This window comes from Anser brachyrhynchus (assembly GCF_964034855.1).
Source record: "Anser brachyrhynchus genome assembly, chromosome: 8".
Taxonomy (NCBI): domain Eukaryota; kingdom Metazoa; phylum Chordata; class Aves; order Anseriformes; family Anatidae; genus Anser; species Anser brachyrhynchus.
Genome location: NC_137702.1, coordinates 23837652 through 23861115, shown reverse-complemented (window position 1 = coordinate 23861115; position 23464 = coordinate 23837652). Strand labels below are relative to the sequence as shown.

General features: G+C 45.1%; 1 protein-coding gene across 6 annotated transcripts in view; it reads right to left on the bottom strand.

The window, feature by feature from the left end:
• The window catches only part of PACS2 (phosphofurin acidic cluster sorting protein 2), a 76337-nt gene that overhangs the window by 20829 nt on the left and 32044 nt on the right, over positions 1-23464 (bottom strand). Inside the window, exons 5-18 of one of the 6 annotated variants that reach the window (XM_080602076.1) lie at positions 21255-21417; positions 20142-20215; positions 19319-19375; positions 17023-17082; positions 15677-15834; positions 13992-14082; positions 12592-12669; positions 11859-11980; positions 10999-11131; positions 10162-10266; positions 8544-8650; positions 7648-7802; positions 4132-4242; positions 1910-2018 (exon numbers count right to left, since the gene is read on the bottom strand). In XM_080602076.1, the coding sequence (XP_080458202.1) occupies positions 1910-2018; positions 4132-4242; positions 7648-7802; positions 8544-8650; positions 10162-10266; positions 10999-11131; positions 11859-11980; positions 12592-12669; positions 13992-14082; positions 15677-15834; positions 17023-17082; positions 19319-19375; positions 20142-20215; positions 21255-21417 (1523 nt within the window). Of the gene's footprint in view, positions 1-1909; positions 2019-4131; positions 4243-7647; positions 7803-8543; positions 8651-10161; positions 10267-10998; positions 11135-11858; positions 11981-12591; positions 12670-13991; positions 14083-15676; positions 15835-17022; positions 17083-19294; positions 19376-20141; positions 20216-21254; positions 21418-23464 lie in introns of all 6 variants that reach the window. The other 5 variants (XM_080602071.1, XM_080602073.1, XM_080602072.1 and 2 more) reach the window with 5 other exon arrangements.

The window sequence follows — 23464 nt, the reverse complement described above, 5'->3', positions numbered from 1 at the left end:
GGAAAAGAGACAGGAGATGGGAGAGGGAACCTGAAAGGAACTGATACCTTAGAGTAAAATCAAAATGAAAGCTCTTTTTCCTTTTCAGAAAGCAACCAAAGAAAAAGATAAATATGTTATTATACTTACAACAAAGTGATGAATTCATTTAGATAATGGAAACACAATTTGTGTTCTTTTTCCACAATACTGCCAATGACAGACAGCTGTATTTCCAAAGAAAGCCATGTGAAGAGAGAGCTGTCCATCCCTCCCTGGGACAGCTTGTTCCTCTAGCTCACTCTGCAGTTTACCCATGTGGTACTTAGCTAAACGTGGAAGCTGTTTCAAAGTGGCCACAGATACTAAAAGACTGTAGGCTACACCGCAAGTCTGACTCAGTCTCAGTGATCTCTTCCAAGCAACCTTCTGCAAAGTTTGAACTTGCGGCATAATCTGAACCATCTCAACAGTGTCAAACATCTCACTGCGAGGCCCAAAAGGTCTAAAATCCAAGTAGGATGAGACCAGCTTGGAAAAGAGGTCATGCACACAGCTGAGAGGGGTGTGTGTGTTGCTGAAGTAGATTTCAGGTGTTTTTTTCAACAAACTACGCCAATTGATCTTTCTAGATACTCAAAATGATTAACTGTGCATTAATGACAAAAATGAACCTGTAACTGAATGGAGAAAGCAGTGGAGATTCGTGCAGAACCCAGCAACTGAAAGGAGCAGAGAAAAATCAGCCATCAGAAGGGGTTAACACTGCACTAGGGGTGGCTGACCTTTGTATTTGTAACTGTGGTAAGTCGTCACACCAAAAAGAACAACAAAAAAAAGACTGAAGCTAAGAGCTTTGAGCTCCCTGTGGCTCTCCAAACTTCACTTTTATCAGGTTAACATTACAGAAATTCACAAACATGCAAAGAGAACGTGTTATCTTTAATGGACCAGTCAATCTAGAATATTTTCATTAGGAGAGCATAATGAATGGGCTAAACTTCACTGAATCATTTCTGGAAAGTAATGTAGAACAGACAGAGGATTGGAAAACCAATTCCAACCAGCAATAAATATTTCCAAGAAGAGGCAAAAAAGTGACTCCGTCCCCTCCTTGAATCCTTCCCAGTTCTTAAGCAAATGAGCCACCAGTGATGGCTGTTAATAGACGAGCTGTTAATAGACCAGCTGTATCTAAAAGATCAGATACAACATGGGATGGGTAATTATTAATGGTTAAAACCATCCATGCCACACAGAAAATTGCCAGTCCTGAACAGAGAAACATCACATGTGGGTGTTAATCCTGCTCTGAAAAGTTATTGGGATCTGTGTGATTTAGAGTTTCTTATTCTCCACAGTGCCTCAGAAACAATGTATCCCTCTCCCTTCAGTGTTAAATTACTCTTCTTCACAGATAATGGCTGTATGAGGCTCTACATACTTCTGAATCTTGTTTTCAGACCCCAATTCCTTCCTCTGACAGGCTGTTTATCCCTTAAGAGCAGCTGAAATAAAACCTGGTGAATGTCAGCTCTCCCAAGCAGGAGCCCTGGTAGCCTGCAACTGCCAATTAACAAGGACTTTGTCTCCCCTGCCTGAAGGTCTGCTATTTACACTCCAAAAAGAAAGGGTTTCAGTTCTCTTGATACTAGTGCAGAAAGGCCAAATCTCATAGAAGATACTTTGGGGAGGGCATGCCACAGTCCACAAGCTTACTTCCCCAAACCTCGCAGGCCTCCAAAGAAACCACGGTGCTTAATGAACCACACTGCTGCAGATTCACTATTATCTAAGTGTAACACACTGAGGCTCCCATGGTGTTTGCAGTTTGGAGTGACTTCAAAGCTGCTGGCACACAAGACGAGAAAAGCACTTCACTTCAACATGATGGCCATTCTGGAAAGTGAGTGTTATGTTAGTAACATACCTTTTCTGCTTGTACGTCAGCATTGCTTCAGCAATGGGCAACTGGTGCGCACAGTTTGCCCCTGCTATATACTGCGTTATTCTGGAGACGACGTCAGGTGCTTCTGGAACTGCAACAGAAGAGAGAAAAATCAACAAAGTGACTTCTGAGACCATCACCAGCACTGCCCTCCATTTGCTCAGCCAAGCAGCTGATGGTGCCCAGCCAGCTTCATCGGAACTGCACCTTCCAAAGGAAGCTGACTGTAAAGGTGTCTAAACAAAAGCAAACAACCTCCGGGAGTACAAAAGTAAAAACAACAGGAAGGCACACTAGATACACAGGCCTCTGGCACAGCACTATTTATTGAAGTATTATGGTGAAACTTGTTAAAATACTTTTATTTGAAAATGTGTACCTGCTTAGCCTTTTCTCCATCCAGACTGTATATCTGCAGAATAAAGTGCCTATTACCTCTCCCAGGGCTTTGGGTAGTTACTGTGCTCACGCCAGCGTTTGCGTTACCTGATTTCCTACTGAACTCATGGCCTTGCTGAGCCCATTGGAAAGACTGAGAGGCACGCAAGGATGGAAGAGCACAAAGATCATTTGTGTAGCAGCAAGCGTGCCCAAGGTCTGTGAGAGTGCATTTGATTCCAGCTGACAGGAAGGCATTTCCTAAATGCCTTCCGTTTCCTTTTGTTTCAGGAAAAGAATCTCGACTGTGAAATCAAGGGAACGCAAGTTACCTTCACCGGGCACACTTCCATAACTTAATGAGCATTTTCACCCAGAGTTTCTTACAATTTCTTGATCAGGGAAGAGTGAAAAGCTATCATTGTTTGCCAGATTGTCTAATGTCATCACAGGGTTTCTGTGCGGTTCTATATCTATATATATATTCTATATATATAGATATATTCTATATATATATCCTATATTCATCTCTATATATGAATATGGATAATCTACAAGGTCTGTGTGGCACAAAAATGATGATGCATTTTCCTCATAGCATGCAGGCAAATAAACAAGGGCTGCAGCAAACAATCGACAAAGAACAGACAAGGTTCTTGAGCTGGATCTCTACAGTTAATGAAGTATCCCTAAAAGGTAGATACAACAGTCAAATCTGTACGGACATTTGCCTCCATTTTTAAGGAATTAGAAGAAAACTGTTCTGTACATCTCTTCTTCCATGAGCTCATAATCAAGGAAAAACGTTTGGGTGGCACACGAGGAGATCTCTAGTCCAGCCCCCTGCTCCAAGTAGGGCTAACTTTACCTCCAGAACAGGCTGCCCAGGGCCTTGCCCTACGTTCCCCTCTGCCGGAAAAGGCTCTGAACGATCCCTTGCAAAAGATGCTCTCTTTCCTCCTCTCACAGCTAGAGGACTTCCATGAGCAGCTGTTCCCTAAGGAGCCTCAGGCACCCTCTACAGTTCCAACAGGAGAGCCACGCTGCAACCCTTCCACCCTTGCAAGTGTTCCAAAGGCCCTGATGCATTTTCCTGCTAGTGAAATTCCCACAGGGGATAAGCCACCACGAGAGGATCACTCCTCATTCACGTGTCAACCCTTCACATAGCCCTAAATGTAGGATGAAAACCCTCCTTTCTCCTGTTTCTCTCCATTCTCAAAGGAACGGATGGAAAAACTGTAAGCATAAATGTTTTAAGCAAATCAGTACTTTAACAAACAGTAAGGCTTTATCCTGGCCTAGAACAGATTCAGATCAGAACAGGAACTTGTTGATCTGACCTAGGGCAGCTCTCACATGTTACAAACACTGGTGAAGAACAAAATTCTTTTTTAATGAGAAAGATCCTGCCAGCGGATTTTAGAAATGCCAAGGTCATTCTCCCGTGTAACTAACAGAAGTTAATCTTCCCAAAGTTTACAGTTTTCAGAATCTTTTGGGCTGGACGGTTTCTGAGGGGCCACAGAAAGCAATGTACTGAACGTGGTGGTTTGTGAGACCTCCTCACCAAAGAACAAAGCTGCGAGCTAGGTAAAAACAGAGTGACTCAGAGGCAGCTAGCGTCCTGGAGCCAACAGCTGTTTGCAAACCACCAAGCGGAGGACATACAAAGGTCAGCATCTGAAAAGGGAATGTGGTGGAGTTAGGAAAAAAGAGGAACAAAAACATTTGTCTGCTTCCTCTTATATTTACTTGACCTTTACTAAAATTACTTATTCAAGCCTTTTATCCCACACAGGCCAGACACAGACTCACGGTCTTACCAGTGGTCTGTGCTTCAAGTTTGTTGAACAGATCTCTCCAGGCTAGATCTTGGAAGAAGTTGTTGTATCTATAATCTACAGACCCCAGATACTTGGCCACTGGATGAGATCCTAAGAAAGAAAGGAAAACATGACAGTTGTTCTTCCCAGCACTGAACGCAGGTATGATTTTCTTTTGTCTGCAAGGAATTAAATTCCAAAATCAAACTATACTAGACATCCCAGAAATAAGTTTCTTCAACTATAACAACAAAATTTAGTCCAGCTTATCTCTACAAAAGCATGCAAATAGACTTCCCAGCAGAGAAATTGCTTCAGCACCACTTTCAGTGACACCTTCTCTTCTCCCCTCTCCCTCCCGCCAAATTAAACTTTAAAAAGCCAAGGAAAACAGGACTGCGAAACTGCTGAGGAAACAAATGATTTGGAAGACACGGAGGCCCCGTGGCTCTCCGTCTCGGTCACTCAGTTTTGCAAGCGGCTGGCCCCGCAGCCCTTCCTGCCCGCAGGCTGCATGTGGACACCGTGGCCATAGGAGACAGATCCTTCCCCCAAACACCATTTGCACACCATTGCTCTTTTGCAGTAGAGGAGAGGAAATCACCTGCAACCAGGGAAAACCACCCAGGGAGCCTCGTTTAATAGGAGGAGAAGCAAAATGGCCATAAATGCAATATATAAGCTGTAATTAAAGACAGAAGTCAGAGCCTAAGGATTACAAGTCCCCGGTGAATGCTGGCACATGCATCAGGTCCCTGCTTGCCCGAGCTAAGCCTCATGCTCCTTTAAGAGCACGGAAAAAGACCTAATTTCACCAAGTTTGTGTCCTGCCTCCAGCTTGCAGCCCTGGATGGAGACCTGCCTTCACACCTGCACCGAGCAGCAGAGGAAAAGCATTGAAGTGACCGCCTCTGCCCTGGGAGAGGTCAAAACATTCACCACTTTCATTTTAGGCGACGTGTCCCCAGCTCAGACAACCTGCTCTTACAACTACTTCTCCAGTCTACCAACAGAGGAGGGGAGGTGTGCCAGGACTGCGCTGCCCAGCCACCACGTTTCAGTCTTTGCTCCTTCCGTGCTCAGCATGAGCCTTGTACATTCACACTTTGTACAGGCCTCAGAGCTTCTCCTCATCAGCCTATTTTTATCCTTCTTGCATGCTGAATTCTCACATCAAGCCTCACTTCCAGAGACCACAACAGCTGCGTCATCGGCTGGTAATCGCTAACCTGACGGCTCCAGCCCCAAACACCCCTAACTGCTTAAATACGCTCACCATCCACATCTAAAGCTCACTGTGGGAAAACGCACTGTTTCTCACCCTCCAAACCAGTGCTAATTTTCAGATTTCCACAACACGTTTAAGCAGAAGGTCTCTGAGTTCCCCTCAGAGTCATTACGAACCGAGGCCTAAGCTCTTCCCTGGAGCCTGCCGATAATGGCTACTTTGAGACTTGTAATTTCTTTTCCTGTGGAGTTTTTAGCAGTGCACGTGGAGCAGCTCAGCATCACACGCTGGAGAAGTGACAGCTTCCCCACATGTTGGAAAAACACATCACATATGCATGGCAGATGCAGCTGGAAACGAGTACTAAACAAAAGATATCCCAAGTTCTATCCCTGGGAGCTAAATAAAATGTTTTTAAAAAACTACGGTCAAAATAATCCCAACTTTTTTTTTTTCCTTCTCTTACTTGCGTCTTTTCAACCGTCTCTTCACTTGTTTGGCGTTAAAGGAGTCTTTCAGCCACAGAACTGGAAGCACGAAGCAGGACTGAATCTCCCAGTACAGACATTTACAGACAAGAAGCATTTCTCAGCGTCAACAAACCACTGCAGGTTGGCTCTTCTGTCCCTGCAGCATGTAGTTGAAGGTAAAACCACCTTAGAAAAGACTCCACCACTGCTACTTTGAAGGTGCTGCTAACAGCAGAAATCTTTTCCTTTAAGACATTTATGGCATGGTCACCATCTTGTCTTTGGTGCTTTTTCAATTGTCAGGAAAGAGACGTTGCTCCTCAATCACTTTAATGAAGTGCCAGAAAGCTGGCCAGAAATAAGCACTTGGTCCAATCAGGAAATACTGCAGACTTGTATGGGAAAGGCCCTGACAGAAGAGAAGTTTCTATATTTAAAGCACATTCAAGAAACATTCACAGTTCCATTATCAATTTAAAGTGCTTTATTCTTTTTTAAATTACCGAAGTTTTAAGGTTAAAAAAATAAACACAACAAAACCCCAAAACACTAGCTAAATCTTGCGTATTACTTTCCAAAAGACGGTATTTTCAGACCATTAAAGACTGAAGGACAGAAAACTCTTTTTTGAAGGCTGAGAGACAGGCAGCACGTGAGGACCAAAATCCTCAGCCACACAGACTCTCATTCAAAGCAAATTGAAGCCTGCAGAAATCTTTCTTTCCTGTGTTTCTATCCCCTACAAGGTTCTCTCTCCTATTTCTGCCAACCGCTTTGGAAACTAAATGCCTTCCTTACAGAAGGATCCAGGGCTCCTGTCTTTTTCACTTGACTTCTGCAAATCTCACCACCAAATCAACAGCCTTATATCCACTGCTCAGGGTGCTGGGCAGCAGCTTCTGACTCCTGCAGCAAATGCCATCAGCTGGTCCCAAGCCTAGAAGACTGGAAAAATCACTTTTCAAGGTTACTGCTGCCTGTGTCACCTAAGTGCCCTGTTCACACTCACTGAAGCCAAGCCTCGGACTAGACCAACTTCTGGCATCACACACTTACGGCACCAACACTGCCCAGATGCCCCTGCCCACAAGCACCAGTGACTGCCTGGCTGCCCAGGCCTCTCTGCTCCAGCATTCCTCACATTTTTGACTGTGACAACGAGACCCCTGATGCTGTTATCAGTGCACACCACTTCCCTGGACACAAGAGATCCAAGCTGGGTTACTTCCCAGCCAGGCAGGCTTGCTGAGCTGTTGGAAGGGCAGAGATAAGATGCTGGAAAACTGAGGAAAGAAACCGAGGAGAAGAGCACGTGAAGGAAAGGTCAAAAGATACATGTAATTTGAATAATTTAAACTCTCAGCAGTTTCAGAGCCTTTTAACATTTTTCATCTCTATCCCCCTACATAATAAACATTTTCTGTGTCAGCCTCAGAAAGGCCTGAACAGTTATTGCTTTGGGAAACACAGCGCCCAATGAATTAAAGATTTCAGCCAGGGCAAGAGATTCTAGAACATCATTCTGTGCATTCACTGTACCATGATAATAAGGTATATATGAGCCTGCCCCTGTGGGAGAAAGGACTCAACGCCTTACATTAGGCAAAAGGTTTACAAGCAGACTTTGACATCAAGAATAAAGATGAAATTCACTCACACAAGAGCAGTGCAAGCATTAAGCAACGCTATGCCAGCATGAGATTTGCCTCATTTAACAACCATATACCTGGCCAAAGCTTTCATGAGGGCTACTGCTAAGGGAACACATCACATTTAACCCATTCATCTTTCTATGAAGAAAAATTTTTCCTTATTTACCTAGAGGGATGATCAAAAATCTCATGTAGCCGAGCCAGTCTGGGGTTTTGTGAGACAGCTGCTCTACAAAGAGCCTCAATACAGCACTGAGGTAATTCTGGGCTCCGGCCACTGCAATTTTAATGGGGTTTGGAGGCTGAGAATTGCAGTTACAGCTAGACAGAAAAAGAGGGAACATGTTCATAATTGTGCTTCCAACCAACTATTTTAGAACAAGTCAAAAAAATGGGTTAATAACAACCAAGGCAGAAGAGAGCTCGTTCAACACACAAGGAAATATCACAATGATTATCAGCAGCTTAAAACATTGTTAATAGAATGCAACATTGTTCAGTACTTTCTTAATTGGTCTTCTTGCTTTTTTTTTTTTTTCACAAATTTTGATAGTTTAAAGGGCTGTACTCAACAATCTATGTTGGGATGTACCTATTGAAACTAACAGCTGTGTCGGAACATACCTACAGCCCTCAATACATAGCTGGGAAATGCCTCAAGGAATTGAGGACCTTACCTGGGAATTAATTTAAGGGAAGAACAAAAAAAAGAAAAATTGTTTTAAAACTTATTATCTTCACATGTTTTACTGGTTATTAGATCTGACATAGGAGGCAGCCTCTGAAGTACAATCTCTTAAAATCAGTGCTGTCAGTGAAGAGAGACTCGTGTCCTCACACACGTGGCAGAACAGCAACAACTTTGCAGGGCTGGCAAGTACTGAAGAACCACACAGCTCGGACTTCAGGAGACTAAATTGGGGAGAAGTATTCCCCCACTGTTGGATGGAAAACTCCCCGAGCACTGGGGCACAGGAGCTGAGAGGCTTTTAGAGCTGAGGACTGCCAGCCCTCCTTTCTGTGGGAGGCTCACCAACCGAAACAAGCAAAGCGGTCACTTACTATCGCTGTATCCTGGAGACAATAGTACTGAAAGCTGCCTGAATATCAGCTGAGGAGCACGTGCAGACCACTGGCAAGGTATGCTTTTGTAAGACATCCGATAGGTACTGAGGAGAGAACAGAACACGTTAAAGTCATTTTTGCTACAGTTTGCCACATGAAAATCTCATTTCCCCCCAGCCTCCTATGTATTGTCACAGCAAAGTGTGGGCACTCTCCCCATGTCCAATGCGTAGGCGATGCAGCTGTTTCCCAGACACCTTCTCCTTGTGCATCAGCCATAGAAAAGCTTTTCCTCTACAAAGATGGAACCACTGCTTCACAAACACGAACACTACATCCAAAACATGGCATTTCTGGCAATGACGAGACTAGACCAGCAGTTCTCATGGCCACAGGGAGCAGGGCAGCAGCAGAAGGCTGTTTGCCTAGCAGACAGCTCTGGGTAAGAGAAGATGTTCTCTACTTACCTGCCTGCAGAACTGCACATGCAGTGCTCTCTGATTTAAAAGGACTTGACAAACACAATATTCTAATATTTTGCCTACCCTCGAATACCAAAACAACAACAAAAAAATAGTGCTACCAACACACATTCCTTGTGTTGGACCTTTCCCCCTCCATGCAGCTCAAAGGGAAAAAAGTTAACATACACCTAAAGTACATATGGATAAAACGTTGACGAGTGTCCGCAGTTATCTCATGCTTTCAAATTCTGCACCGCTAATCCGCACACCCTAGCCAGTGCCATCATCATCTCATCTGATGCTGTATACACTGCTGGAAGAAATCTGCACAGCTTTCTCTCCATCTCTAGATGGCATTTCTCCCTCTTCTGTGTTTAGAGTGACTTGGAATCAGTAACTCAACTGGTATTTTTGATTTCTCAGACACTGAGACCCCAGTTCTACTAGAAGCAGAGAACAAGATCAGCCAACCTAACTCCACAAACCTGGCACAAGTTCTACAGCCCACAGTCAACCATTACTCATTTATGTGCCTCTTCTCTATATATTTTATTGCTGTCTCAGACTGAGGTTCAGAAAGGAGCAAAATTTCTTCTGACCCCCCACCCAAACTCACAGCAAATGACCCCACATTGCCAGTACAAGAGAGGAGTGCTCAGAGTTCTCCTTATCACAAGTATCACACACTAAGAAAACGTGTTAACACGTCTGCAGACAAGAATCACAGAAATACGTGCAAGGCAATAGCAATGAGCTGAAGTATTTTCTCCTGTGGACATCACCAGTGCCCAGCAATATCAGTCCAAACCACAGATGTGTCCTCTCTGCTTCCTTTATCCCTGCCTACCATAAAGGAGAAGCAAGCTCTAGAGTGCAAGGTTTTAGCCATACCTGTTGTGCTGCTAACCAGAAGAAATGGCCTTCCAGAGAACAGAGGAAATCTCTGGGAAAGGATTGAGCTGACAAAGCTTTAAAAAATCCATAGCATCTCTTGGTGAAACTCTATCTGTAGGCAATGAACCTTCAATATGCTGCCACCCCCATGAACCACTACCACTGCTCTTCAATCAAGCAGCAGAACCTACTTGGTTCGTGGTAAAGGTCAATTCCCAAGGAAGAACAGTGCTTCAGATAACGTCTCCTGCATTTACCTGGCCTTGCCAATCAGAAGTATTGACAAGAATAATGTTTTCTGGCAGCTGGTCGTCAGAAACCAGGATGTGATTTAGTTGGTCATACACCGTTTTCCTGGGGATCTGGAAATGAAGACACAGAGAACAGAGCAACAGAAGATATCAGCTTTAATCCTCATACCAGCAGCTCCAACTCCTGCAGTTTGAGAGAGATGGCTCTGCATGGGCTGGCCAGTTCTTGGTCACTCCATCAGCGACACATGCTAGCGGACACACAGATTGCTGGCAGTGACATTGGTCAGCTTCTTCAGCACTGCAATATTCCGCAGGCTCCTTTATCAGCCACCTAGGTTTTGTCAGCCATCACTCCTTCCACAGTGCATTTTTCTTAAGTCACTTTATACCAACTAACAGTAGCTCAAAGAATTCTGGATTTACAGAAACCAGCAACTATCTCTGTCAAGGAGGGAATTAACTGAGTCCTGCAGTTAACAAAAGCATGGCACAGAGACATTTTGCATAAATCAGTCCCCTTTTGCAACTTCCCTTATTTCAAATGAGTAATTTCCCTTATTTCAAAGAAGTAATTCCTCAAGACATCCCTATTTGTTCCTCATCACAACAGTCTGTTCCAGTGTTTTCAATTTATGGCTGGCAACAAGCTGACAAAGCCCAGCAGACAGCATGGAAGGTACAATTATCAGCCAAGAAGCAAATTTCCTCCTTCCTGGAGCTGTGAGGTCCTGTTCCTTTCCAGCAGGGACAACACTTGGGCCAGAAGGAAAGGGACCACAGGAGACAGATGGAGAACACAAAAGCCATGACTGACTGGAGACAGAGAAATATTTTTCACACCTGTAAGTGGTGCCGGGTGTCTGGAGATCGTTCATTATCCAGACTGTTCGCTCTCTCGTTCTGTGGCCTCACTGGCTGCCTCTCCTTCAGAGACGTGCTTCTTCCCCGGCGTCCCGTCTGCTTCCCTTCAGACCTGCTAGAGAGAGGTGCTTTCATTCTAGACCTGGCTCATATCTGAGCAAAATTAATCCCCGACCTCCTACATCAACTCCATCTGGCAACCTCAGCAATGAGACCCTAGGCACTGGAGATTCACACATGTAAATCTGAGCTAGCCTGAGACCTGTTAATTCTGCTTCTGACGGTTCAGAAGCTATAAAGCACATGGGTCAGCTATACAGAATGTTGTCATCGTGTTCTCAGAGTCACAGGCAGACTTCCACACCAAGACGCACACCACCACCATGCTAATCACCGCTCCAGTGTAACAAGAACCAGCCACACAAACTGCAGAAATGCCCCCAAAAGCAGCACAGAAATACCTCTTCAGAAATACCTCTATTTGCTTGCAAATAACCGAAGAAATTATATGGTGTGGTTGTCGAAGTCCTTCCTTATTAGGGAACTTAGACTTGACAACCATCTTTATGGCCAAAATCTGCATCATCTGACTTAACAACAGTATCTTTGAGAATGCAGCCCCAGAGTAAACATCCCTGAGCAACATCAGGGCAATATTCCTTTTCAGGGTTCTTGGTATTCATTTATCAAGTGCCCAAGGCCCACCTCTCAAGTGCCTGAACACAAGGATGGGCTCCTTGGGGTCGATGCCTAAAGGCCATACTGAACAAATGCTAGCAGGCTGTCCACGTCCTCCCAAGCAGCCCTGCAGCAGGTGCAATGCTGTGTCACTGCTCTACCTGGTGGATGGGATAATGAGGGACTCCGTCTTGGTGATCTTCCCGCTGGGCGGGAGCTTCTCAACAAACACATCTGGCGTGGGAAGCTCAGCTTCTTGAACCTCAGCTTGCTGGCTGGACTCCTGCAAACACACAGAACCAAGTCAGGAACAAACCCTTCCCTCTCCGTGACTACCACGAGAGCTAGCAGGAGGGACACCTGGCTGGGCTACATGCAGCCTGTCCCTTCCAGACACGCTACTCATGGCCAAAGGGGACAAGTCAATACTGTCTTGTTGAGAGAGAAATACATTGGAGAAATGTACAAATAACATGCGTTCAGCAGAGCAACTTGACCTTTGGGATTTTTTTTCCCCCAGGACCAGCTTGATTTCTGCCAATTCAGCTGGAAGTAGTAGTTCTGCCTGACATTAACGCAGGAGCCCATACTTTCCAGGATGATACACGTGCTCAGTGGCATACTTTAGGCCAGCCTTCCTCAAACCAAGAGAAAGGCTGTTTAAAAAGAAGGCCATGTAAAGCATTTTAATTTCAAAAGGCTGAAAGACAATAACTTCCAACAACAGAGGTCAGGAGCAGAGCTCAGCATTATCTTCACTGCAGCTAACATTGTCTACATCAGTTGTGTTGTATATGCTGCTATATGAACAGGTAGACACGTGCCACAGAACGCAGCTCGCAGTCGACAACCAAACTGCCAGGAGGAATGTTAACAAGTGAGTTTTCAACTTACGAAAGATACAGTGTCGGAAATACTGTCGCCTGGATGTTTGGTTCCGAGAGTCTTTGACTTTTCAGGCACTTCTACCTGCTTGAGAAGAGAAAACCATTAGAAGGTATGACAGAAGCACAATTTTTCACCCATGCTGTCTGGATGAGGCTGTTCAAAAGTCACAGTTTAAATACTGCACAGCTCTGCAGCACAGCCGTGAGTGCTTCTGTTCACATCAGAACTGTATGTGTTAGCGTGGGACATGGCAAGGCAGCAGCTGAATCCTGCTAACAGAGATTTAATGCAACGGTCGCATTTAAAAATTGGGTAACAAAAGCCTGTAAGAAGATCTGGTGTCAATCCAAAAGGACCCAGGCCCTGCAAGGCCTCCTGCCGCGGTTCTGCAGCTGTGGTACCAGACACGGTTAGGCATCAACCAGCACAGACTGCCCTGCAGCTGCTTCACAGAACCAGCCTTGGCGTCTTCACACTCGGCAGCCTCCCAGCGATGCCAAGGCCTGGCACTGCTCTTGACAACGCAGAGCCGGATCAGACAAGGGATGACACAGGCAATGATCACAGATAAGAAACACACGTATCTCATGAATATGACAGCTTGTGAGACCAAGGGAAGGTGCTCGGGGCAAGGCCTCCACTGGAGACTCTGTTCTGGAGCTCCTGGACACAGACAAGGCAAGTCCAGCCCCTGAGCCCACTCGCTCCCATCAAGGCTGCTCGTTAGTGCTGTGACAGGAGGTGCTCCAGCTCCCCCCCTTCCCTCAGTCTTAGATACTCAGTGCCTACAACCCTCAGACAGATCCATTACTACACTAAGAAACGTACTTTACACCGTACGGTGTACACAGAGGCAAGAAAGTCCCCCAGAATTGGGGCTGATAATTCGCTGTGCCTAGTACTCCCATCCAACAGGAGATGGAAAAGGGTGAGCAGCATTCACTTCGGCATTCGCTCCCAGCCACCAGGAAAAGCAACCTGACATCAGTGTGGTAAAGCTTCCTCCAAGCAGGGCCAGGGAATCCCTAAAGCTCGCAGGCAACATCTCCCATCCTGGCTACTGCAAGTGCATTGAAAACGTGGAGATATTCATACCATTAGCAAGCATTCAATACATAAACTGAAGATGTTGACTTAACGCTTAACTTCTGTTAAAAAAAATAAAATAAAATCACTCTTTCTTGGCAGAATATTCATGTCTCTGCATCCAAGTCTTTGGAGGAGGTCAGAGAGGGTGCTTTAATTTACACATGTAAATAGAGATAGCGCAGGTATCAAGGATGAACACGACAGGTTAGCACCGTGTGGTCAGAGCACTTTAATTTCAAAGGGAATGCAGATGGACAGACAAGACCTTGAGGCTGCTACGTTAACCGCAGACAGATAACCTTCTTGAGACGACTTACAGGACTTGATGGCTCTCTCTGGCTCTTGATGCTGTGGATGCTACCAATTTCTGTCTGAGAGCTGGAGTGTGACAGTCCTTCAAAATAAGGTCTGAATAAGGAAAGCAAAAACAGTTTTTATTAAGAAAATTAACAGAGAAAGTCCACTATGTTCTCAGCAAAGAAATGTGACTGTTCCCAAGGTGTCTTACCACTCCTCTACACTTCCAGTAAAATTTACAAGCTACTTTTGATCCTGTGAGTGAAAGGAAGGGGAGGAAAGGTCTCCAGGACAGCAAGAGAAGCCTGAAAGTCCAAGGAGTCCTGTCTAGCCCTGGCACTGACTGACTGACCTCCATGTAACGGCTCCAACGTGTCAGCTGTCACCCACCGGATCATATTTATAAAGTGCTTACAAGGAATGCCTGCATGCTCTCACGCGACACACCAAACAGAAGTTTTTACTTCCATAAAATCTGGGATGGGCCCACGGGCCCAGCATTTTCACAGAGCAGAACAGGACGCACATTCACCCCCCACGAGCAGTTGTGCCTTTACTACCCCAAGCACCAGGTGCAGAGTTTCACACTGCAGCTTTTGTTTCAGCTTTGCAAACGCTGATTGAACTACACGGCATTCCAGACAAGATCTAGCTCTTGACTGAAAGACAGCAAGTGAAGGAGAATTACTGCCCCCCACCCATTCTCCACTCCTGTGGATAAGTGACTCTTGGTGCTCATGTGCATTTTATTTCCAGCTTGCATCTGGACTTGGCTGCCGGCCCTAGGATCCAATTACACATTTGCTCAAGAAGATAAGGTAGCACATACAATCAGATCATGCTTCCATGTAAAAAGGCAGATCATCACAGCAGGCTTCAAGACTCAATTACAATTCAAGGAAATGATTTTTTTTTTTGATTTTTTTTTTTTGCAGGAAAGAAATAATGCCTACAAGCATCAACATTTATCACATTCATTTCATTATATGAATGCAAGAACTGGACAGAGGAAGCCAGAAAGCATCTCCCCAGGACCAACGAGAAGCGATCCATAGCTCAGCTCCACTGTGCTGCCATACATCAGCACCTATGAAAGCTAGCTCAGAACAGGCTTGGGCGTATCTACTTCTGCTGCAGTCAGTCACCCTTAGGCCCTGAAGAACTCCTTTGTTTCCTGCAGTTCTACTTCCTTAATCCCTGCAAAGACTTTCTTTCCACATAGGATCTTATCAGCTTTCCCAGAAAGACCGCCTTGTCTATCACTACTACTGCTTCTGCAGCTTCCAACCCTTCTTCTGCCATAGCACCAGATTTCTTGCCTGTTTCTACCACCTCTTCAGAACATCTATGTGAAGTTTATTTCCACTGTCTCCCTGTCACCAGTTCCTACCCCTGCGCTCAGGTGGCAGGCAGGCAGAATATTTGCAAAGGGAACGAGGAAAAATATAAGAAGGGAAATTAGACACCTCACACCCAACTCACAAGCAATTATCAAGTTATCCTAACATATACTGCTGCTCTGACACCAGGTCAAGGGAGGGTGGGAACAGGGTGGAGGGGTGAGAATAGAAACACCGTCTAATCTGTGCTGACACTGCACACTGTCCCTCTTCAGTCTCAGCTCTCAGGAGATTGAGCCCCAAGCAGTTCCTCAAACTGACTGCTCTGCAGGCGTCTGCCCCAGCATCAGCCACCCCACACTTACTTTAACTTTGGCTTTGGAGTGCTCAAGACACTGTCGTCATCTTCCATCTCTGGCCCGCTGTCACTGGGGTTCTCTATGTCCAGCGTGTCATACAGGAGGTCCAAGTCCTCCTCCACCTCTGGGACGTGCTCTGCTGGGTCCTGCTCCGAATCCAGAACCTATGTGCAGGAGAAAAGCAGGCATGGCTGACTCTGCTAGCAGTCAAACGGAGCCCATAAAGTTTGGAGATTAAGTTTGTCAGTGCCTGTGTAAGCAATACTTACCTCCTGGACTAGGTATCTTTGAACAAGTTATTAACCATGGGGTATGTTCACTGCTCAGCCCTATTCTGTAAACAAAGCCTTCAGAAAGCCCCTAATGGAGTCCCAGTATTCTTAGAACAAGTACAGAATTGCAGAGCTCCCAGTTGAGTGATCTGTTTTGGGTTTCACTGAAAAAGTTGCCATCATACATCCTAATTTCATATTTGGTACCCAAGCAGGCAGAAATGTGACAAAAATGTCCACAGAAGGTGTCTGTAGCTGATCCATGTCCAGGTTTCAACCTGCATGCAAACCTGAAGAAAACAGGTATCTCATGTCAAGACTTCCCTACGGTTTCCGCCCACATACAGAGTGGGCACACCACTGTGCCCAGCTCAGAGCTTGCTTTTTGAGTGGCAGCTCCAAAAAACAGCAGGCTGAGACCTCAGACACGGGCGCTGACTCTGCTGAGCTAACTTGGGAAGAACAGCAGAGCTTACAGGACTGTTTGGAAGAGTCAGGAAGCATGAGGAGTTGCTCACCCTTTCCCACAAACCACAGAATCTGCACGCAGACTGACAGCCAAGTGAGCTGTTAACTGTTTTTCTATCAGATACTCAGCGTTACACAGGTTCCTGGGTTCTGGATCTCTTTCATTTTTAGCTCTGACCAGACAGCTGTCTCTCCTGTGGATCTGTGTTTCCTATCAAAGTTTTTCAAGTCTTGCCTGGCTGTTCTAGTAAGATGATCAAACAGGCAGCAATTTAACTTCACAAGCAATATACATAGTAGACTACTTGCCTTTGAAAGAGCCAAAGATAATTTCAAAGCTGTCTTTGAAACTAATGGGTACGAGTGTTTATCAAAATCTGGTTCTGATAAAATTTGATCTAGAAAACATTTGATGGCATTTTAAAGTTGGCCCTCGAGCTTCCATGCAAGGCCAGGACATTAGGACAGGTCACATCATCTGCAGACTTGGAAACAAAGTGAAGAGAACTAGGAGGAAACAGGATAATCTTCCTGATGACTACAGCAGGGCGCACACTGAGCAGTAAAGAGAGCAATATGCAGACAGGAAGGCTTCCAGCACGCATTACTTACCTCATCAGACACTTTAAACCTCTTCAGCAATGCCACAACCTTCTGTTTGAAGTTTTGTTGCTGCAAGTCAAAGACATTTTTACGTAAGTAAAGCATCAGTGAACTGTTTTATCCCAGTAAGAAGCCCAGACACATGACGCGGGTGCTCTAGCTGCTGCTTCAAGTCAAAAAACTGCTGGCACCACAAACCAAGTCTCTGCTATACACATGTTGAAATCAGCTTTTCCACACCTATGACACTTTCCTGCATTACAACAAGGTCCCACTCCACTAAACATTATGATAAGCCTTCTGGCCCCGATGGATGGCACACCACTCTTGGTTAGACACACAGTGGACAGCAAATTTCTGGTGAGCATTTGAGAGTCAACTTCTCTGATTCTTAACACTGCTGAGCGAACACAGGCATCTACCCACTGACCCAAAGAACAGACGTATTTTCTATCAACACAGCACTGTTTTTCCTGTTGTGGTTCATCCTGACAGGCTTGCTTGTACAACCAGTAGCACTGCAGAAAAGTTGTGAGGCTTGTCCTTTGCACTTGTCTATCAGAAAAATGCTTTCCAAGTCCAATACCAGCAGATCTAGGAAACAGCAGGCACCGAGCCCAAAATAACACAAACCCAACTGCTGCACTGCCTTTGTGCTCACTTGCACACAAGAGCTATTTCTCTCTTGCAGGACCAAACAGCTGAGATTTATCTTGAGCTACCCAGCCCTTCTCTGTCGCTGACCAACCTCACACACACTCTAAGGAAAAGGCACAGAAAGGCACAGGCAAGAGAGCTGGTTCAGGACATCTGAAGTGGCATCCCTGGGTCAGGAGGAAAGGGAGGAGAAAATGGCTAGCGCCAGGCCACTCTTTGGTGCAGCAAGTTGTTCATCTACTGGCTCAACTGTATCTCACGTGAGCTTTTCTTGTAAGTCCCACTAGTCCCACCACTCTGGCCTCAGACACTTCACACCACCTCACTCTTCCAAACTTAGCCCTTTACCACTGAACGTAAATCCTGCAAGCCGTGCCGCCTTCCAGACAACTGAAGTTCAGGTGAAATAAATTCACCAGGTTCAAATGTTGTCCAAAGAACTGTCCCCACTGCACTTGCAGGACCAACATGCTCTCATGCTCGAGCTGTGCTCTGACTCGGGATGTAAAGCAAAAATGTCCATCACGCAGACCAGCGTGGCAGTCTGTGGAGGGAGCACACACAAAAGGCAGTAGCTAAAGTGGCATGGCAAGAACTGTTCGCTGGCCTGAATGCTTTGACAGTTGGCAGACAGGAGCCCTGGTGGGTTTGGAGCTGGGCTGATGTTAAATTTCCTGGCAGAACGTAACCCGGTCTTGCACCAGCTCTACACACCAGAGATTCAGTACCAGCTCAATGGTCGGGGACAGGAAGTCATTCTTGCTATGAAGAAGTTGCTCACTTAATAAGTACAGGGTGTATTTTGCCCTGTGCTGTCACTAATTCCTGAAAACAATACTAAGGACATCAAGCATATGAGCTAGCATAATCCTAGTTTATAGAGGATCTTTTTAATTGTAGATTCAGGTCAAAACAGTGTTTATTCCAGACCTTCTCAAAACAAAGATTTCAAAAATAGCCTCACAGAAGGTACAAATGAACTCCAGACCTACTCTTAAGTCCAAAAAGAAACCTGGCCCGTTATGGTGATTTGAGTTATTGTCATCACAGACATGCACAAACACTTGTGTAGGCAGAAAGCTGTGCTCCACACTGGAGTTTTACAGGCAATCCCATGCTTGCTGTGAGAGGGCAGATGGCTGCATGCTACCTACCAAAGCCTTCAATATCCAGCTACTTCTTTTCCTGAACAGCACATGCACCACCTCAGGTCCATCGTCAAGCTCCAGCCCCTGACTGAGCTACTTCACTTCATTTTGAAACCCTTCCACAAGTCTCTCCCATGCACAGCACAAGCAGAAGAGCTTCCCTTCACTTGAAGCTATGCTTTCAGGTCTTACGTGAGCACAGATTCTGCCCTGGCTTCGTTATGAGGCTGAATTTCACATGCTTATATGATTTTTGAAGCTCCCTCATCTTGCAGCCGAAGGACACTCACGACAGACACACCACGGACTGCCCCAATCCCTGCTCTGACAGCTTCTGCTAGCTCTCCACATGCTGTGACCATGCCCCCAGGCTCCCTGCTGGGCCAGCGTGTCTAGTGCTGCTGCTCCCATAAGCCACATGCACTGCAAATCCTGGCCAAACCCCATCAGTGTTAGTAAAACTAATTTCCACCGACCCTGGTTATGGACGTCGTTCTTACTATCGATCTCCGCTGCTTCTTGGGCTTCCCCAGCTCGTACTCATCATCATCCAAATCCTGAACAGAAAGAGGATTCCTTTGTTACCTTTGCGGCTTGGGGACACACGAGCATTTAAGTGCTAACAATGTTCCCTCTATGAACCTGCTGCTCTATCTTCCAGGCATTCAGCATTTGCTTTAATTGTTTGTGGTTATGGTGGCAGAGGGAAAAGGAATTGAGCCAGGTCTGCAGAGGGCCAGAATACCAGAACAGAGAAGCAAAACAGCCCTAGTTCTACACTGAAGGAACAAGGATACTCTCAGCCCCACGTTGCAGTGGGTTCCTCTCTCAGTCCCTCCAAGAGGTGGAAGGCAAGTGATGCCAGAGTCTGAAGCAAGTAAGATCCAAACTCAAATGCATCTCACTCAGGGGTTCTCTGTAAGGACTCATTTTGCAGAAGGCATTGAAGACTAACATCTGACTCAGATCCCACTGGCCCTCTAATGACAGCTGGGGGCCTAGTTGGGCTCTTGGAATCCAATCAGCATTACAGAAGCAATCAGCTGATGCCTTGACCATTAAGCAGAGAAATGCACAGGAATGCCAATATTTTAGTGTTTAAAGGGGGCTCAAATCAACACATAAGATAAATCACAATATGGTGGAAGAAACGGGATCCTGTGCACCTCCATTCTCCTTCCGCCACTGCAGCTGAACACTTGGTAACAGTCTCACGCTGTCATGGTCTAGCTAAAGAATTAGACTTACAGCTTCAAGCGCAGGCTGAGAATGTACATGCTCTAAAGAACTCCTCACAGGGAGAAACCATGCCCTAAACAGTACCTGGCCCTGTACGGCATCATCACTGGCCTCCTGCTCAGAAGAGAAGCTCTCGTACTCTTCCTCGGAATAGTTGTCTGAAAGGGAAGGAAAGAGGGGAGAGATCCCATGAAACTCCTTTAATGTGAGGGGACAATCTCAACTCAGGAGCAAAGAAAGCCTACTAACAGTCATAAACCAGGAAAGGGGGCACACAAGGGGCCTGATAGTTTATTTTCTATCTGTGCCTGAACCAATGAGATGGGAACCTCCTGGAGATGAGAAACAAGGAAGATATACGTAATAGGAAGGACAAACCAGCACGCAGGTAAGACTCCTTGAAATACCATCCCCTTTTACCCTGGGAAGAACCACCTGGAAGACAGCAGCAAGTACAGAGGTTTCCCCGCAAGGAAAATCATTTTTCCCCTTAAGTGGGCACAACTAGCTTACAGAAGCAAGTAAGACATGACAGGAGAGTCTAAATTCTATTGACGTGACACTTTAGGTGTCCTGCCTGGCCTCAGGCAGCAATACGCAAGCACCTGCATGCACTAACTTCAACAGGTCCCTCTTCTGGCAGTGAGCAGAGGCCTGGTACTACAAACAAGGTGGAAGATCATCACAAGTAAGAACCCAATGACTTTATTACACAGTGCACAACACTTGGATTTGCTCTCTTTAAACCAGACCAGAGCCCACAGAAAACACGTGGCAGCTTTCTAGGTCTTACAGAAGTTAACAACATTTGTTGTACAACACCCAAAGGAAAAAGAAGTTGGAAGAGCAGCTTAAACGTGCATCTCCTGAATGTGACACTGTTAGCCCTGTGAGAAGCTACAGGTTCTCAGCACACCTGCCAGTAATGCTGTAAGAGCACAAGTCTAACTTGCTAGATGGCTCAAGCCTGGTATGATATGCAGAAGAACCTTTGACAATCCCCAACTCCTGTCACACTCCCTGCTTACACAGCAACAGGTTTGCAAAGTTGGTTTTCTTTGCAGCAATCAGTTACAGGTACAGACCTTGTGCAAAACAATTCTCATTTGTCCCCAGAAGCATCTAAGCCCAGGTGGGGTTTAACTGCAGCTAGTTTAGGAAGACACTAGTCCTCAGAGCATGTGGTTGTACTCTTACCTGTAGACTTGATTTTCTGGCTGGGCTGCATCGTGCTGTCTTCATGGTCAATTGGCTGACTTGACAAGGAGAAGATCCAGATTTCTGCTACCTTCACTGCAGCTTCTTTGATGTTACTGAAGAGGCTTAGTACCTGGCCACCTTCTGTGGGGTGCTGCATGACCTGGGACAGAAATCAAGCAGTACCAATCTGCATTTAAATGTATTTAAACTTGCACCATTTGCATACTACGAGAGCTATTTATGTTAATAGAGTTACTTCAGATTTCCAAGTACAGAAGGAAGCCAACACCCTGCAACTGCAGAACCCACTTGCGGGCAATATGCAATGCTAGTTGAGATTTTACTTGACTATTAATGCAAGTGATGGAAAGAAAGGAAATTTTTTCTGAGTGTGACAGCTGATTAGCTCATCCTTGAAGCATGATACTTGATTACCTCATTACTATGTATTTGCTTCCACAACACAGTACTGATTTGACTTATCAAGTTACCAACCTTCTGAACACCTAATTAAGGAACTTACTTCTGTGTTAAAGCCCAACAGAAGAGCCAGCAAAAGCAAAAATTCTTGGTGGGGTACGCAGCAAAGTGCTTTAATGTCCTAAAGCAAAAATTCCTGCTCCAGAGAGCTGGCACCTGAATCTCAGTGGAGCTGGCCACCCTGGGTTAATGAAGAGGTGCGTCACAAAAAAACCAAGATGATGGAGGAGGCAGAGAGACATCTCAGTGTGGGTTTCTCTGCAGTTATCATCCCTTTGCCGCCCACAGTTCACAGAGCTATACCCAGAACTTAAGGTTCAGGTTCTCCTCTTGCCCCACTGGAGTCAGAAATTGCTTCCCCACCCCTACTTGCCTGCGCCTCAGCTTTCTGCCACACACCAGGCTGCCTTGTCAGCTCCTCACGTGGCTTTAAAATGACCTGAGCTGATGAGGAACATATGCCCCCTGCTCTTAAACTCTGCTCAGACTCATGCCTCTGATAGCTTTTCATTGCTTTGTTTTGTTTCAGCTGCTACAAAAAACTTTTTTTTTTTTAATGAGTCAGTGCTGCCTAGGGGTCATTACACTACAAACTGCAAAGAGGATATAGGATTTGTTTACCTGAAGTCTTCAATTTCAGAAATATTCCAGATGAGCTGGAGAGCAACTATTTCCCAACAAAGTGAACCTTTGAAAATTTATGACCTTCTAACTTCAGTCAGCTGACATTACAGAAAGACCAAAAAAATAAGCCACACGCAGCAGCAAATGCGCAACACTTAGAAGCTCACTGATGGCTCTAATTAATGGGCCCACACATTTTCTGCCTTACAGCAATATTTAACTTCCAGTTCTTAAACAAACCGAACATGGTACAGGAAAAACGTTAGCTACAACACTATAAATTAGAATTTGGCTGATTCAAATGGGGAATTCAACATTTACTGTAGGTGTAAGAGAAGCTTAACTCACACACAAGGAGTGTTCTTTATAATGAATTATTTAATAGAGTAATAACTCGCCACAGCATAACATTATCTTATTTTGGATGGCAACGAGTTGTTGATAGAATGTAGTCTGATGAAAAATATTGGCGTTAAACTGAATTTGCTTCTGCTAAGCACATCTCTAAATACGCGAACACAAACGGCAGAGATTAAACGGGGCATGAAAAAATGAAGCATGGAGCTAAGCCATTCAGAAAGCTTTAGTGAATAATTTAGCCATTCTTGATTCCAGCATTAATTTTAAGTGTAAGCCTGAAAGTTTTTATTATTTATCTCTCATGCACAGGTAAATCTACCTAAATTACCAAGAACAACCAAACAGGAATTGCAAAGGATGTTTCGAGCAAAGTGACAAAAACTATGTGATGCTGAACTCTCAAACAGTAGCGCAGGGAAACAGAGCAAACCTCAGTTGCTTTAACCTTAGTATTTCTTAGGGTTGGAAGACTTGCACAAGTAACCCTAACAGTTTTGTTGCTGCATATATGAAACAACAAAACATTTTTACATTTAAGAACATGAGACAAATCATTAGTTGAACTCAACCAAATAAACTAAACTTTCTCCTGTTCCTTTTGCAAAACACAGTAAAAAAGAAAATGTACAAGTATTTAAATACATGCTGAAGTGTCCTGAATGCAAAGGGGATTCACATTGCATTTGGGTGAAATTATTTGGACTCCCCCCAACTCAAAACAAAACCAAACAAGACTAAAAAAT